A 14,802-nucleotide genomic window follows, 5' to 3' on the forward strand; every position below is an offset into this window, starting at 1 on the left:
CTGTGTCCATATTCCCCCCCTGACCAGAGGTCAAGTAACACATGTAAAAACATGGAACCTCCTCACATTTGTGTTTTGAAAACTCGACCTGCTCTCTATCTTTTATTCCGGCTCTAGAAGCACAGTGGAGACAGGAAAAAGGCCAGACAAAGGGATGCGACAGCACAGTGTGAAATGGGATTTAAACCCATGTGATTGTGCTTGGCCTGTGAACTAATGGGCTGAATGCACCATGACAGAGTGTAGTGTAATTCGGAGTAGTGGCATATGGCTTTTGTACAGAGTAAATCCAATTTTAGTGTTTTTGGTTCCTGCATGCTGGTTATAATGTGTCTCCCCCCGTTAATCCCTGCTTCTTATAGTAAGCATGCACACAGACTGAGTCAGTCTCTTAACCATGACCGTGTCAGTGTGCCATGTGTGAATGACTGAACTGTGGACGGATTTAAATCTCTAAGCTCAGCTCCACTGCATTGGTCCACTTATTTCATCCTACACACTTCCAAACATTGAATGGTTATTATTTGTTTATGCAAAGACATCTTGCTGTTATTTCAATTTTGACATTTCACTTCCCTAAATTATTTTGTTGTTATTATTTTATTATTATTTATTTTATCAGTTCAAATGAAATTACATTCATGTCATGGATGCAACACCAGCACTGCTTATTTTTTGCATTTCTTTTGAATGTCTTTTAGTGAGAGGGATATGAATAAAGACGCCTTATCAGTGCAGAGACAGAAAATAAATTCATCAAAATACAAACATGTACAAAACCTATACATCCATTGATTCATCTGAAGCAGGTTGATGTCATAGACTGTTGACAGCCTCACTTTTCTTAGTGAATCATTTATGTGAAATTCACAGATTTTGTAAGATTTTTTTGATTCAGTATCAGATTTGAAGTTTTTAGTATTTAGAATATTTAGTCCAGTGATTTTTTTTCCACCACTGTTGAATTATCTTATGCTTCCCCAGTGGATATATTATATTATATGTTTAGGCAACAGTATGTAACATGGTACATCTGAAAAGGAATCATTTTTTACCATAGTGCTCATTTTAAAACCTGACCACCATCAGTGTGGATATGTGGCCTTCTGGATATATATATATAGTGAAACATTTCATTATAAAACCATTAAAAATGGCTGAACTATAGATTTTAAAGTAATTTCCATCACAAACCACTGGTCCGATAATGTTTGGTGGCTTTCCTCCTAAAGAATGATCTGTAAAGTTAAATCTCCAGGCCTGTGGCTTGTGACCCATCCTCCTGCCCTGTATTGCAGCTTTTGAAATATTTCTGGGGCAGTTTTGAGCTCCAGCTCCAGCTGTGGGCTTCCATTGTGCACTACTTTGCAGACTATTTCCATTCGGATTTCCAGGATGAGCGGTCTGGATGCTCTGACATTCATGAAGCTTTTAGTGTGCTATTAGTCAGGCTACCTGGTGCAAAGAGATAGCACTGAACTCCCTCAACCCTTTGAAAAGCGAGGGAGCGCATACCCACAAAGCATCTTAGAGCAACTCACTGATCGGAGGCCAGTTTCTCTCTCATGGTATATTCATGCGCTCGCATCCTTGGGACCTTGCTGATGATTCCAGCGCAGCATGTTTATTCTTAGAGGCTTTATGCACGCTACAGCCACAAGCTCCCCTCCATCTTTGAAGTGCGGACACGCGAAGGGGGAAATGTTGGCGTGAAGCCTACGGGAGCTGTGAAAGTGTCTTTGAGTTGTTGTTTATATGAAATGCTTTGTTTTCCCGTGGTGCTAAAGATGCCAAAATAACCTTCCATTTGTGTGTGTTTTTGATTTCGCAGGTTATTAATGTTTTATTGTTTTCATTCACGCTGCAATGGAGTTGCAAAGAGAACAATGTATTAATAATAACTTCCCGGCTTATTGGAAAGTTCTGGAGAAGCTTACCTTTACTTTACCTCTAATTTGTAATTCACAACACCCGCATCGTTCTTATATTCCTTTATTCCACTGAGATTGATCTGATGTTTAGTGTTATATGTTGTTTATATACTTAAGTATAACTTAAAAAAGTAATAATGAGGAGGAAGCAGCTCTCTTGATGTCTTGTTTAAGAGCATTATCAGTGTTGGAAGTTTTAATTCTTCTCATCATTTCAAGGTTTGGGGAACACAGATCAATATTTTCGGATATTTTATGAAAATAGACTCGAGAAAATGCTCAACAGATTATTTATTTAGTTAGTTCGTTGCAGCTCTCCATTAAAGTAAAACTTGAGGTAAAGCAAGAAATACCTGCAAATACTTTGCAGTGTAAATGTACTCTAACCAACCTTTCCTCATTGAACTTCAAACAGAGGAATGTGTGATTTTGAACACAGCAGGCAACTTTATAATTAGGAAAAGTGTTAGTGTCAGAGTGTTTATGAGATGAAGTAATGATCATACTCAGGTGGCTAACTTGTGAACATAAAAGTCAAAGCTGTTTTGGAAAACCACCTTTATTTTTCTGCAGACCAAGTTATGACTCCGTTCATTCTGGCAGAACTGTAATTAGCGCAGAGAAGCAGCGGCATTAGCCATTGATCTGGTCTGACTTTAAGTGGACAGAGCTCGGCGGTCTTAAATTTTTAAAAAGCCATTTAGCTAGAACTGTTGTTCCTCTTTTATTTCAAGCATTCAAATGTGGATAAGTAGCAACTGTGTTGAATCAATGTAGCCAAACTACCTGAGCTGCACTGATTTAATGAAAGCAAAATGAGGATTGTAGTATGTGTGTGTGTGCGTGTGTGTGTGTGTGTGTGTGTGTGTGTGTACGTGCCAAGTTTTCACTCAGAAATGAATGGCTGTTTAGGGACAAGAGCGTCTCTGAGGGCTGATGAAAATCACAGGGAAGTTAAAAACTGTCAGGACAAAGAGCCTCTTAAATGTGTTAGAACCGTTTTTTGATTACGAGGCTGTTACATGTTTTTTTTGTTGAGTTGTCAGATATTTTTTGTGTGGATGTCAGGGTTGTCCCCCATGGGCCACCATGGAGGCTGTAACTTTTTCAGTGTGCCTGGCACTGAAAATTATAGTTTAATTTATTTTCAGCTGTTATCAGCTGAGCACACAATCTGGCACATGGCTCCATCGACAAAACAGTATCAAAAATAAACGAAAAACAAACAAATCCAATGTTGGTACAGGTCAAATGGGAATAAATGGTTATGAGAGATGAGAAGTACAATAATGTATAGTAGGAGGTGGTATTTTTATGCACCTGTGTGTGTGTGTGTGTGTGTGTGTGTGTGTGTGTGTGTGTGTGTGTGTGTTGTGTTATTTGTATGAGACCTGTTAATCAGAAGAAGACTTAAACATGCTAAAACATCAAAATGTTGCTCTTTAGTGCGAGTCTGTGCACTTGCTGCCACCTTTATAAGAATCATTTAGGAATGTTAATAGCTGTCAAGCTCCGATATGAGAGTCATGCTACTCATGGCAAGAACGTGGAAAAAAATCAGACATGGAATCAGGCTTATGTTAAGGGTCGAGGTTGTCGGGGGAACACTTGATGTCAAAAATGATCCTCTGCAAGTGCACATTTTGTATGTGCAGTGAATTATAATTGCAGTGTGTCGGGGAGAGTCTTACCTCGTCGCATTATTCCAAATCTTTTCACACATACTTGTCTTATTTCAATGACAATGCGAGATCAGCAGCAATTAGTGCTGTGACTTAACATCGTGAACCAGATGGACGTTTAAAAAAAGCTCCCTTTTAACTCGCATAGACAATGTGAAGTGTAATTATCTACCATCCATCCATCCATCCATGAGAGGAGAGTTTTCTTCCTCTGTCCCTTCATATACCACTGCTCCCTCTGGCTGTTCATTTAAGACTTAGGGTTCTGGTGGTTTTTAGTGTGTGTGTGTATGTGTGTGTGTGTGTTGGAGGTCAGTGGGGAGTGAGGCTCCTCATAATCCGGTAATCAAACCAGCTGCCACCCTTCCCCCATCCATCTCTCTCTTCTTCCCTCTCTGATTCCCTCTTTAGCTCTTTTCCTTTTGTATCATAACACTAAATGACAACAGAAAATATCACTTAAATTTTATTAAGGAAATTGCTTCATAGTTACAAATATTGAATAATTTCTGCTTCCCTTTGTATGAATCACAAAAATATTAAAATCCCCCTTTTTGCTGATTCCTGGCTATAGGCCCTTCTTCTCTTCTCTCCTCTCCTCTTCTCTCCTCTCCTCTTCTCCTTGTTTCTCCTTCACCCTCCACCTCTCTCCCTGTCTCTCCTCTCCACATGTCAACGCCCCCACCGTCTCTTACACCTCACCCTCCATCCTCTGCTGCCATGTCCCTATCTTACTTTTACCTTATTTTTCTTCCTTTCTTTCCTGCACTTGTTCTTTTTTTTCCCCCATCAAGACCACTCCATCCGCGTATTGAATTCTTTCGGTCTAATCTTTCACCCTGCTTCACTTTCACAATACTTCTGCGCAGTGAACGAAATTGCCTCAGAATGTCAGTGAGGCCAGGTGCATTTGTATTCCTATATAGATTATTAGTCTGGTAGTCACACCAAATCACTCTACAATATACAACACAGGTGGTGTTTTCCTATATCTGCTGTAAGAGGAATTCATGTTCTGTTTGTGATGATTGTGACCTGCTGTGACAGGTTTCTGAAAGAAAGGCCATTGTGTTGAATATGTAATCAGATCTGAATGTAGTGAGTACAGGGGGAGATGTGAAGACTTTCTACATGACAGCACAGTAGTATACCCATCTACTCTCTCTCCAGGTTGTTGAGTAACAATTATCAGATATTCAGATATCAATTTCCTAATTTCTGTTTTCTTGTAACACGTAGTCAACATAGCCTTTGTGCTTTCATACATAAGGGTCCACTGCACAGATGTTGATTAAATGTACAGACACAGAGCAGCTCTGTGAGGCATGACTTTCCATCCTGTAGTTGTTGAGATAAATTGGACAGGAGACCCAAGTTGAAGTGAAGTGAAAGTGAATCCCACGAAGTAGGAAAGAAGTAGCACTTAGCTACCAGGGTGTTGACTCTGCTGGTTGAAAAAAGAACTCTGAATGAAAGTGTATGGGAAAATGAGTCTTCTTCTGACTTCTAACTTGATTTTTAACGTGAGGAAACATGTGCTAATGGTTTCAATCACTAGTTCAATCTTGTGTTCTATTTTAAAGGAAAGTAGACAATAAAGAAAAGCACATATGAGTGGACACCAGTGTGATTGACAGCTGGAAACACCCAGTGCTTGCTTGGTTGCAGGTGACTTAAGGCGGTGAAAATTGTCATGGCGTTTGTCAAATCACAGACCTCCAGTCTTCAAAATGGGTGTTTGTTTTGCAGCTGTAAGATTTTTCTATAAAGTGTATAAAGGTTATTCCTAAGCACATATCTCTTGGTTGTGAGGTTGTGAAATGAGTGTGTAATTTACTGAAATAAGGAAACTAAATTCTGCTTCACTGTTCTGTTTTGAACTAACCTTTATATACACATTTGACAGAATATGATAGTCACGTTTGCCTATTCTTGTACAATATGTCATTTTATGTGTGGTAACATATACAGTATAGTGAGATAGTGTCCTATATGTGTCTCCTGAACTGCATATCTCATGGCATTGCTGTGACCTCCTCACCTTCTTTGCAATCCTTCCTCTCTGGTTGTTTTCATTTATCTCTGTCTCTTTAACTTTCTTCTCTCCGTACTTCATCCTGGCTGGCCCTGACCGATAATTCTCCCCTGTGCCTCCCCTTTCATTGATCTCCCTCTTCTTACTCCTTCTCCTGTTCCCACCTATAATGTTATGTCAGTGTCCATCTGTTCTTTTCTTCCCTGCTCCTTCTTCCTCCTCACCTTAACTTGTTATCAATCCTCTTTGCATCCATTTATTTATATATCTCCTTTGTCTCTCTGCTGTGCTCCTCAGATGGTGTCCACAGCATATCGGCCCAGTGCATCCTCCGTGTTCTCATCATCACCGAGGACATGCTGGGAAGCAGCGTCACTGTCCGTCTCCAGAACATGTCCCAGGAGCACTTCTTGTCACCATTGCTGGGTAACTTCCTGGAAGGTGTGTCGGCCGTGCTCTCAGTGCCCGTCGAGGACGTTTTCATCTTCAACATCCAGCCAGACTTGGACGCGGCGCCTGGAGGGATCCTGAACATCAGCTTCTCTGCTGCTTTACCTGGTGGAAACTTCTTCCCTTCTGAAGCATTGGAGGAGCAGCTGTACCTGAACAGGCTGAGGCTGACATCACTGACACAGATGGAGGTTAGTCCATGTTCACAATCACAGACACAAACACACTTTATGCCTTTTAATGCTTAGAGGTCCAAGTATCTTGTCCAAGAAAAAAAGGGTTAATCCAGGGAGCATTTAAGAGCAGAGCCATCAGCTCTAAGTCGAACTGCATTTCCATTTGTTGCAATAAATGATATGGTTTAATTATGATGAGAGTGGTTTTCCAAAAGTGACAGCAAATTTAATTTAATACTGTACAGGAGCTTTATATTTAGAGCTATGTATACACTGACTGGCCACTTTTTAGTGGCAGGAGTGGCATATGGTGTAGTCTGCTGCTAAAGCCCATCTGTTTCCATTTATACCATACCTTGATTGTAACAAGTGGTTATTTCAGGTACTGTTGCACGTTCTTCATTTTAAACCAGTCTGGCATCAGCAAAGGATTTTTGCTCAGAGAAGTATTTTCTCTTTTAAATGGAATTATCTGTAAACTATAGAGATGGTTGTGTGTGGAAATCCCACAAACCATACCATATTCTTTCTTTTCCTAAACCTTTTTTTACACACTGACGTTCGGCAGGTTTTCTTGTCATGCCTTATACATTTAGTTGAACAGGTGAATACTCAAATCTATGAACACATAACCAAAACATTTCATGGTCAAGCACACACTTGTTTGTAACAATGCAGACAAAATGTAAAACTATGGACACACTGTCAAAAAATACATATCAAGACAATACACCGAGCATAATGCGTGTGAACTGATAATAATACAATACAGATGTTACGGCAGCACAGCCATATGGTCTCATGCAACAATACACAGATATGATAATGACCATTACGTATGTTGTCATGCATGAAATCACACACACCTGGAAACAGCAGCATGTGTGTAAGCAATGTTAGTGTTCACACAGCCTCAGAGCATCGCTGCACATGCATGACAGAAGAGAGATGTTTCGATACGAGCGAACAGCTGCTCCAACGGGAAAAAGATTTATGAAAGGGTGAGGGGGATCACAGCTCTGTCAAGAGATACCGCCGAGTGTATGTGACCTTCCCTCAACACATGCTGTCAAACAAACACACATAAACACATGCAAACTCAATCTGTGTCTTCTTACTGTTGAACAAGCGTACAGTGGCCTGACAGTAACAGTCGTACCATAGTTTGTTCTATGGTTATCAACTCGTTTTACAAAGCAAGGAGAAGAAATGAGTCATAACACAATAGAGACATACGTGTACGTTACCTTTTAAAACCGAACACTGTTAGAGTTCACAAATGTCACCTCCAACTCTACTGACTGAGACCATTAACTCCTCTGGAAAATGTTTACTGACATTGTTACTCAAATAAGAATTAGGCTCAGAGATGGAAGTAAGTGCCACATATGCAAGTCACAAGTCATAAAGTCAAAGTCTCATTCAAGTCTGAAGTCATTCTTGCAAGAGTCGAGTATGTCAAGTTGAGTCCCTGCTTTAAATCAAGCAAGTTACAAGTCATATGAATGTAGAAGATAAATGACGATTTCCCAGATAGTCATTTTGAACTGCTAGAGTTATAATCCCACACTTATCATAACCAGCTTGCAACCAATGACTTCCTGTCTTACCTTCCCTTGTGGGAGTTTTTAGTGTGAAATGGAAGACACACAATGTTTTCTGTGTTTCAAACACAAAGTATAACGTTAACTCCTCTATATTTGAGAAAATATAAATATGGCGTAAGTTAAGTCATTTTGAGACATCTTACTCAAGTCTAAGTGAAGTCGAATCTTTTTAACCAACGTTAGTCAAGCAACTCGAGTAAAGTCACGTGACTTGAGTCCCCCACCTCTGGCCTATCTCCCTAAAGACATCCAAAGTTATTTTTGCAATTAGCACAGTCGCCCCCGGTGCAATATATTGTTACTTTCTGGTTGATTCAGATTTCAGCAGAATTAATCATGTCACTTTTAAAAGGAACCGTTTAGAAGAATATGGTGCATGTAAGTAATGTGAGGGCAGATATGAAATTGAATTAAAACTCAAATACAATCAGAGAAGGCGACCTGATTACAGTATGTCATCTGGAGAAACATAAAAGACTCAGCTGACCTGACTGATCTCCTCAGGCAGGTCATTATTATTTGAAGAGACGCTTGCTTATATTACGTGAAGGCTAGTTCTCTCATTAGGTCGCCATTATATTTAATATATACCCACCAATTCCCTCATTTGAGCTTGAGAGCAAGAGGATCATATGTATTATCATAAAGTGAATTTATATTATATTTCATGGTAGAAGTAGTTTTGCGTATTAGCATGATATGCCATTCAATCAATTCAATAAAACTTTATTTGTCCCTGAGGCACAGTGAAGCAGGCACACATATATACAGTTATGTCAGTTGACACAACAATCCAAATACAATGGGACAAGAACATTTTTTTAAAACGGAACATTATATTTGACAGTTTATTTGTGTAAGGTGCAAACCAGAAGAGTGGAACATGTGATGACACTCTTTATGAAGGAGTAGAAGAATGTTTTTTCCTGACTCCGAAGGAATTGAGCTTCCTTAGGAGGTATTGCCACTGTTGACACTTCCTAAGAATCTCCTCTGTGTTGGAGGAGAATCTCAGCTGGTGGTCGAACATGGTGCCCAGATATTTGTACCCCTCAGCTAGCTCCACTGGCTTCCTGTGGATGATGGTACAAATATATCTAAAGATAACATCAGCAGCAGGCTAACATGCAAAACATTAATATGTCACTATTTTTGTTGTTGTTGTCAGCTGTTGATTAAATTCGTGTCACCTTCATTTTGGTATAATTACTGTAAATGACCATCTATTCTCCTTTTGTAGTAGTAGCAGTAGACTAACTTCCTCCACCAGGTTTAGCTTTGAAAAAACAAACAAGTTCTAATTTTCCTTTGTTATTGTTATACAGTGCATTATTTTACATAGAGGATAATACTGTCATGTTAAGAACGGAAGCACAGGTGTAATTAATAACTGTAATTAGACTATATGTGACTCAGGTGCGTTACTTTTAGAGCCTTCCTGTCTCTCACACCTAATCTGGCAGCTAAGTACATTTACTTAGAAGCTAAACCAAACCAGAATGTTCTTCACAGTGACCACTATCTTTCCACGCCAGGTTCTTCCATTTGACGACAACGTTTGTCTGCGTGAGCCGTGCCAGAACTACATGAAGTGCATCTCGGTGCTGCGCTTCAACAGCTCTGCCCCCTTCATCTCCTCAACCTCCATCCTGTTCCGGCCCATCCACCCCATCGCGGGCCTGCGCTGCCGATGCCCCGTGGGCTTCACGGGGGATTACTGTGAGACGGAGATCAACCTGTGTTACTCCAACCCCTGCCTGAACGGAGGGGTGTGTGCCCGCAGAGAGGGAGGTTACACCTGCATCTGCCGGGAAGACTTCACCGGTGAGTAGAGACAATTGTGTGTGTGTGTGCTTTGTGGAAAATGTGATGTGTTGTAAAATGTCACAACTTTAAATAGCTCTTTATGGATACACTGAATAAGGTGAATATGCCCATCTCAATTTATCCATCTTTTATTGAGGTACATTTTAATATAACTTGAATTTTAAAAAATAAACTTAAACAGAAACCTGCCTCAGGTGCTGTCTACATATTACTAAGATGCTGACCTTTCCATTGCACCTGATTTAATAAATTAATGTGATTAAGAAGTGGTGAGCCATTGCCATTGCTTATTAACAGGTCCTTCAGTAGAAAGACTCTCTGGAGTACTGAACCTTTATAATGCAGATTCAAATGTCAGCTCATGTCATCCAGTGGAAAAACTAAACTTAAAATTTATAGGAAGTTTTCACAATGCTTTTAATTATTGTGAAACAAATATACACCCTGCCTTGTATGTAAACATCTGATTATCAGTTTAAATCCATCCATCCATCCATTGTCTACCACTTTATCCTGCATGTGAGTTAAATCAGTTTAAATAATCAACTGTATTAACTTTTCCTGATGTTAAGTGGCCTGGATTTCTGTTTATTGATTGCTTTATTTCAACTAACTAACTAAATCTGACTTTTTTCTGCTTTGTTGTACCGTGCCCACTTCTTTTTTGACCAACTCTGTTTTATACCCATTTAAAGTGAAAAGTCAAACACTTTCACACACACACTCACTGCCTCCAGGGGCAGCTTTGTTCTTCTCAGCTCTTTGCCTGATATTTAATCTTTTTCTCACATAGTGACAAACACATACATACACAGACACCTCCTGCTTTTCCCAAGACACCAGACTCATTTCAGACTCCTTCACTGCCCCTTCATGCTGCTGTTGTAGCGCTACAATTTTCGAACCAGGAGAAGCGACATATCTTGATGATATGATGATATGAGCTCATGAACTCATACGCATGTGTGTGTGTGTGTGTGTGTGTGTGTGTGTGTGTTCGTGTGCATGCGTCAGGGGGGTATTTCTCGTTGCTTTTCATTTCAAAGCAAAAACAGTGCTGGGAGTGCTGTAGCTTCGGCTTTCTTTCAAGAGGGAGACAGAGTGATTTTCGAGCTCCCACTGAGAGAGACAGAAAGAGAGATGAAGAGGGGGAAACAAGAGGAGAGAAAGAGTGGGTGGGATTTATTGAGGCAGAGAATAGAGTAGGGAAGTTGAAAGAAGCAGAGTGAGGTGTATGGAGTCAAACAAAAAAGGGGGATTGAGGGATTAGAGAATGTAAAATGGGTAGAGAAAGAAGTCAAATCATAAGAATGAAGAAAGAGATGAAAAAGTGTAATAAGTGTGGCATAATACAAAGTTGCAACTCGTCATGAGAATCCGATCACAGACACTAACTACAACCGGGCACACTGGTGACCATGCACACATGCCATGCTTTATCATCTGTTTTCTTCAAAATGGGAATATGATTTACAAACCTGACATCCTGTTCTATTTGGAAAAGCCCCAACATGTGTGTTTACGATCATCAAGTCCTCAGGAAAATGTTTATTTACCTTAAAAATCAAGAGAGAAGTAGGCTCATTTTCCCATAGACTTCCATTCTGACGGAAACTGGAGATACTCCTTCTTTTGTGTTTAGTCATCTTTGTTGATTACACTGTGCGACTTGTACACAAATGGCTGATTAGGAGTTTTGCTGACTAAACATGGTGTCTGTCAAAACCCTGACAACTTTCGAACGCATGTCTTTAAATCAATCAATCTGCATCAGGGATCGACTGCAGCTCCTGCAGCTACGAGCTCCATCTGTTAGGATAAAGAGACAACTAAATCTGTGCCAGTGTTATATGGCTAAAGCCCAGATGACAGATGATGTGTTGTCTTCTTGAATTCTTTTCCCTGTCTGCGTTGTACGGCTCAAAGTCACCAGAAATACCCGAATTTATAGAGCTCACAGAGTTTATTGGACCCATCTCACACAGTGTGACATGCAGTGAACCTGTGTGTGATCCCTGTTATCACACAGGCCTTAAGGGCAAAGATAGAAAGGATCAAATAGAGGGAAGTGCTGTAGATTACCCACAACTAATGACAAAAAGGTACAGAAAAAAATGAGAAAGAAAAAGGCAAAGGTGAGACGGAACCAGAAGAAGTAGAGCTTGAGAGGTGAATGAGAGGATGAGGAAGAGGTGACTTTGACAACAACATGAGAGAGGGAGGGGGGAGGGCGTTGGATGAGTTCAGAGTGAATAACATGGAAAGAGACTGCAGGGGGAAAATGATACTGTGGGGTGGGGATTGGAGGGGTTCTGGGTAGTTGCTCTAGTGTGCTTCCTGTGTAGGCGTTGGGTGTCTTGCGGCAAGTGGGAGGAAGAGGAGGAGGAGGAGGATGAATAAACAAGGTCCAATTGATTCTGCAACACATACAAATCTCCAGACATCTCCCAGCTAAATTTGTTCTCTCCCTCCATCATTTTTTCCACCTTTCCATACAACCTCTCTTTATCAGTACCTTCACATGCTCTATGGGGCTTTGAGTTGCTTTTCCTTGAACCTTGATGGATTGGTTCCACAGGCAAGAGCTAAGTTAGGGGGTTTTACCTGAGAGAAGAAACTTACTTTCTTTCTTTTTTGAGAAGTATTTTCATTTTCAGATGCCTAGGTTATGTTTTATTGAAATTAATAAAAAAAAGTAAATATGTTTTCTAGGTTTTTAAAAGTGTTTTGATCAAAGAATATATTCATAAGAGATTTGAGCGAATTAACTGACAGCTACTCTTTCTCAGAGTCCCTCTTAGAAAGGAAAACTGGAATCTGTAAAAATAATGGACTATCATCACCTCCTCCACCACAAAAGCTTTCACAAAACATGTAATCCCTGGTTAACCCTTTCCTAAAGCCCATATTTAACCGTGGAATGAGTAAGGTTTCCTACTTTGAACACTGTGTTTTACCCCTGACTTAAACCCTGCTGTGCAAGGTTAATGCTCCCTTTTATGATAGCAAACCCGGAGATGTAACACTGAGAAAATAGTGTGAAACACTGCTTCTGCTGAGGTCATGAACTCTTCAGTCCTGACGGCACAGCATTAGTCCCAGGTTTAAATTAAACTCCAATTAACTGAAAATTCAACCAGTCCAGGGTGACAATAATGCTTTTGCACAATCAAAGTTTGAATGGCATGTTGGTTTTCAATTATTTTACTCTTGATTGCTTAAAATATGTAATCAGTCTTGTGTTTTAAATGATGACTAAAAAAGGGACCAGTTAATCTCTTCCTTGGCTGTTTTCACATCAGATGTTTTACCATTAGTCTGAGACTGAAGCAAGTGAATGGAATTCAGTTCAGTCATCAGGACAATGCTATAATTTACACATGTTAAAAGCCACTCACGCAGCTTATCTTTGACATATTCATTTCATCTCACATGCATGTGATGTTGTATGCCTCTCACGCACAAAAATATATTAAAAACAGGCACATACTGAACGGGTTCTGTACTAGTACTTAAAAACGTTGGCCTGTCTTTTTCCTGAGTGCTTCGATTAAGTTTCTAAGTCATCAACCCCAAGAACAAGGAACAATCCTCGTTGCTCCCACTAACTAAAGGAAAATAGACACAGTAATGATAGAGATGCACCATGTGCAGATAAAAGAGGAGGAAAGCACGTCTTAGAGCTGAGACATGCTGACTTAGTCTGAGAGAAGATAAAATGCTGAGTAATGAGGAAAGAAGACACTGGCAGAAATGAAACCTTTTGCTTGTGCTGAAACGATCTGTATTGTTTACTGAGGGAAGCCAAGAAAGAGAAAGGGAAGATGTGCGGTGGGTTCGGAGAGGTGAGATTAGTTTTGGATCTAATCAAGCCGACATGCGTGTTACACTGAGAAATGAAACCCAGCAGATGCAGAGGGCAAACAGATCCCACATGCAGAGTAAACTAGCGTGAGGTAGCAAAGATTATGGGAAGAATGATGCTATCTTGGAGGGTTTTTTTCACAGAGGGATTTTAGCGAGTAGTGTGGGGAAGATTTAGCTGGTTGATGTGAAACTGAAGGCTGTGAGGCTAAATTCGTTTGGTTAAAGAAGATAGAAAGAGTTAAGTGAGAACTAAATTAGGTTGGCAAATGAGATGGAAAAAAGTAAGTAGAGTGATGAATATAAGAGGCCACTAAATTATGTTTGGCAAGATACGTTAGATAGTAAAGAGGAGGTTTAGAGGGGACATGACATGAATAGAAGATAAAGACGTGTGTAGAGAAAATGATGGAGGAAGACGATGTTCCAGTGCTTCAACTTCAAGCTTCTCCAGATTTGTCAGGGACATGATGTTCTTGTTTATTACAGTAAGAAGTATTTACTGTTCTTGATATGCACTGATGAGCGGGAAAAAAAGCAACGTTGGTCTCTTGTGAAGAGTCACAAATATTAATCAATGAAGTAAAAGATTGATAATAGGAGATTCCAGCTGATCAAAAATTTGTTCTGTTTAGACTGTAATTCCTCCTACAAACTGTGTCATTACACCAATATTCTGTGATCAATCATATCAATTTAAAAGGTTTTCTAATGACAAGGTTGATCAAACTGATCCTGTTATTGTGCGAATGCCAGGGAAAATGAGTGGTCACTACAGTCCCGACATTCCTGTTTTTTTCATTGCGATCATACTCCCTCAGATTGTTGTTCCAAAAGCCTCAAGACTGAACAGAAGGGTCCAGAAAGGAAAAGTAGTCCAACAGCATTTATGGCTCCATAAGGTAGTTAACGAACTACGAAAAGTCTGCCTAGACAACGAGCAGAAGAACTGTACATTATTCTCCCACTGGGAAAAACCCAGCAGTCTGAGGAAAAGCAGAGAACATGTTCCTCAACATTCTGTGCTCCAGTATTTGCCCAGTGGCAGAGATGAGCCATGAAATCAGAGCTAATTATTAAATTAATCTGAGCTAATTATGTTCTACTTACAACTCCCACATGACACCCAGAAAGTTGATGTTTGGAGAGAGAAAGGGAAGCTTTTAAAAGAGACTGGAAGTGAGAGATGAAAGAAATGACATGTTAGTTTCAGGATGAGCGGATTGGGGA

General features: G+C 40.0%; 1 protein-coding gene across 3 annotated transcripts in view; it reads left to right on the top strand.

The window, feature by feature from the left end:
• celsr3 (cadherin, EGF LAG seven-pass G-type receptor 3) overlaps window positions 1–14,802 on the top strand; it is an 85,846-nt gene that overhangs the window by 16,817 nt on the left and 54,227 nt on the right. For all 3 annotated transcript variants that reach the window (XM_044037459.1, XM_044037461.1, XM_044037460.1), the window contains exons 2-3: window positions 5,946–6,289; window positions 9,417–9,705. In XM_044037459.1, the coding sequence (XP_043893394.1) occupies window positions 5,946–6,289; window positions 9,417–9,705 (633 nt within the window). The remainder of the gene's footprint in view (window positions 1–5,945; window positions 6,290–9,416; window positions 9,706–14,802) is intronic.

This window comes from Solea senegalensis, linkage group LG11 (genome assembly GCF_019176455.1).
Source record: "Solea senegalensis isolate Sse05_10M linkage group LG11, IFAPA_SoseM_1, whole genome shotgun sequence".
NCBI classification, from domain to species: domain Eukaryota; kingdom Metazoa; phylum Chordata; class Actinopteri; order Pleuronectiformes; family Soleidae; genus Solea; species Solea senegalensis.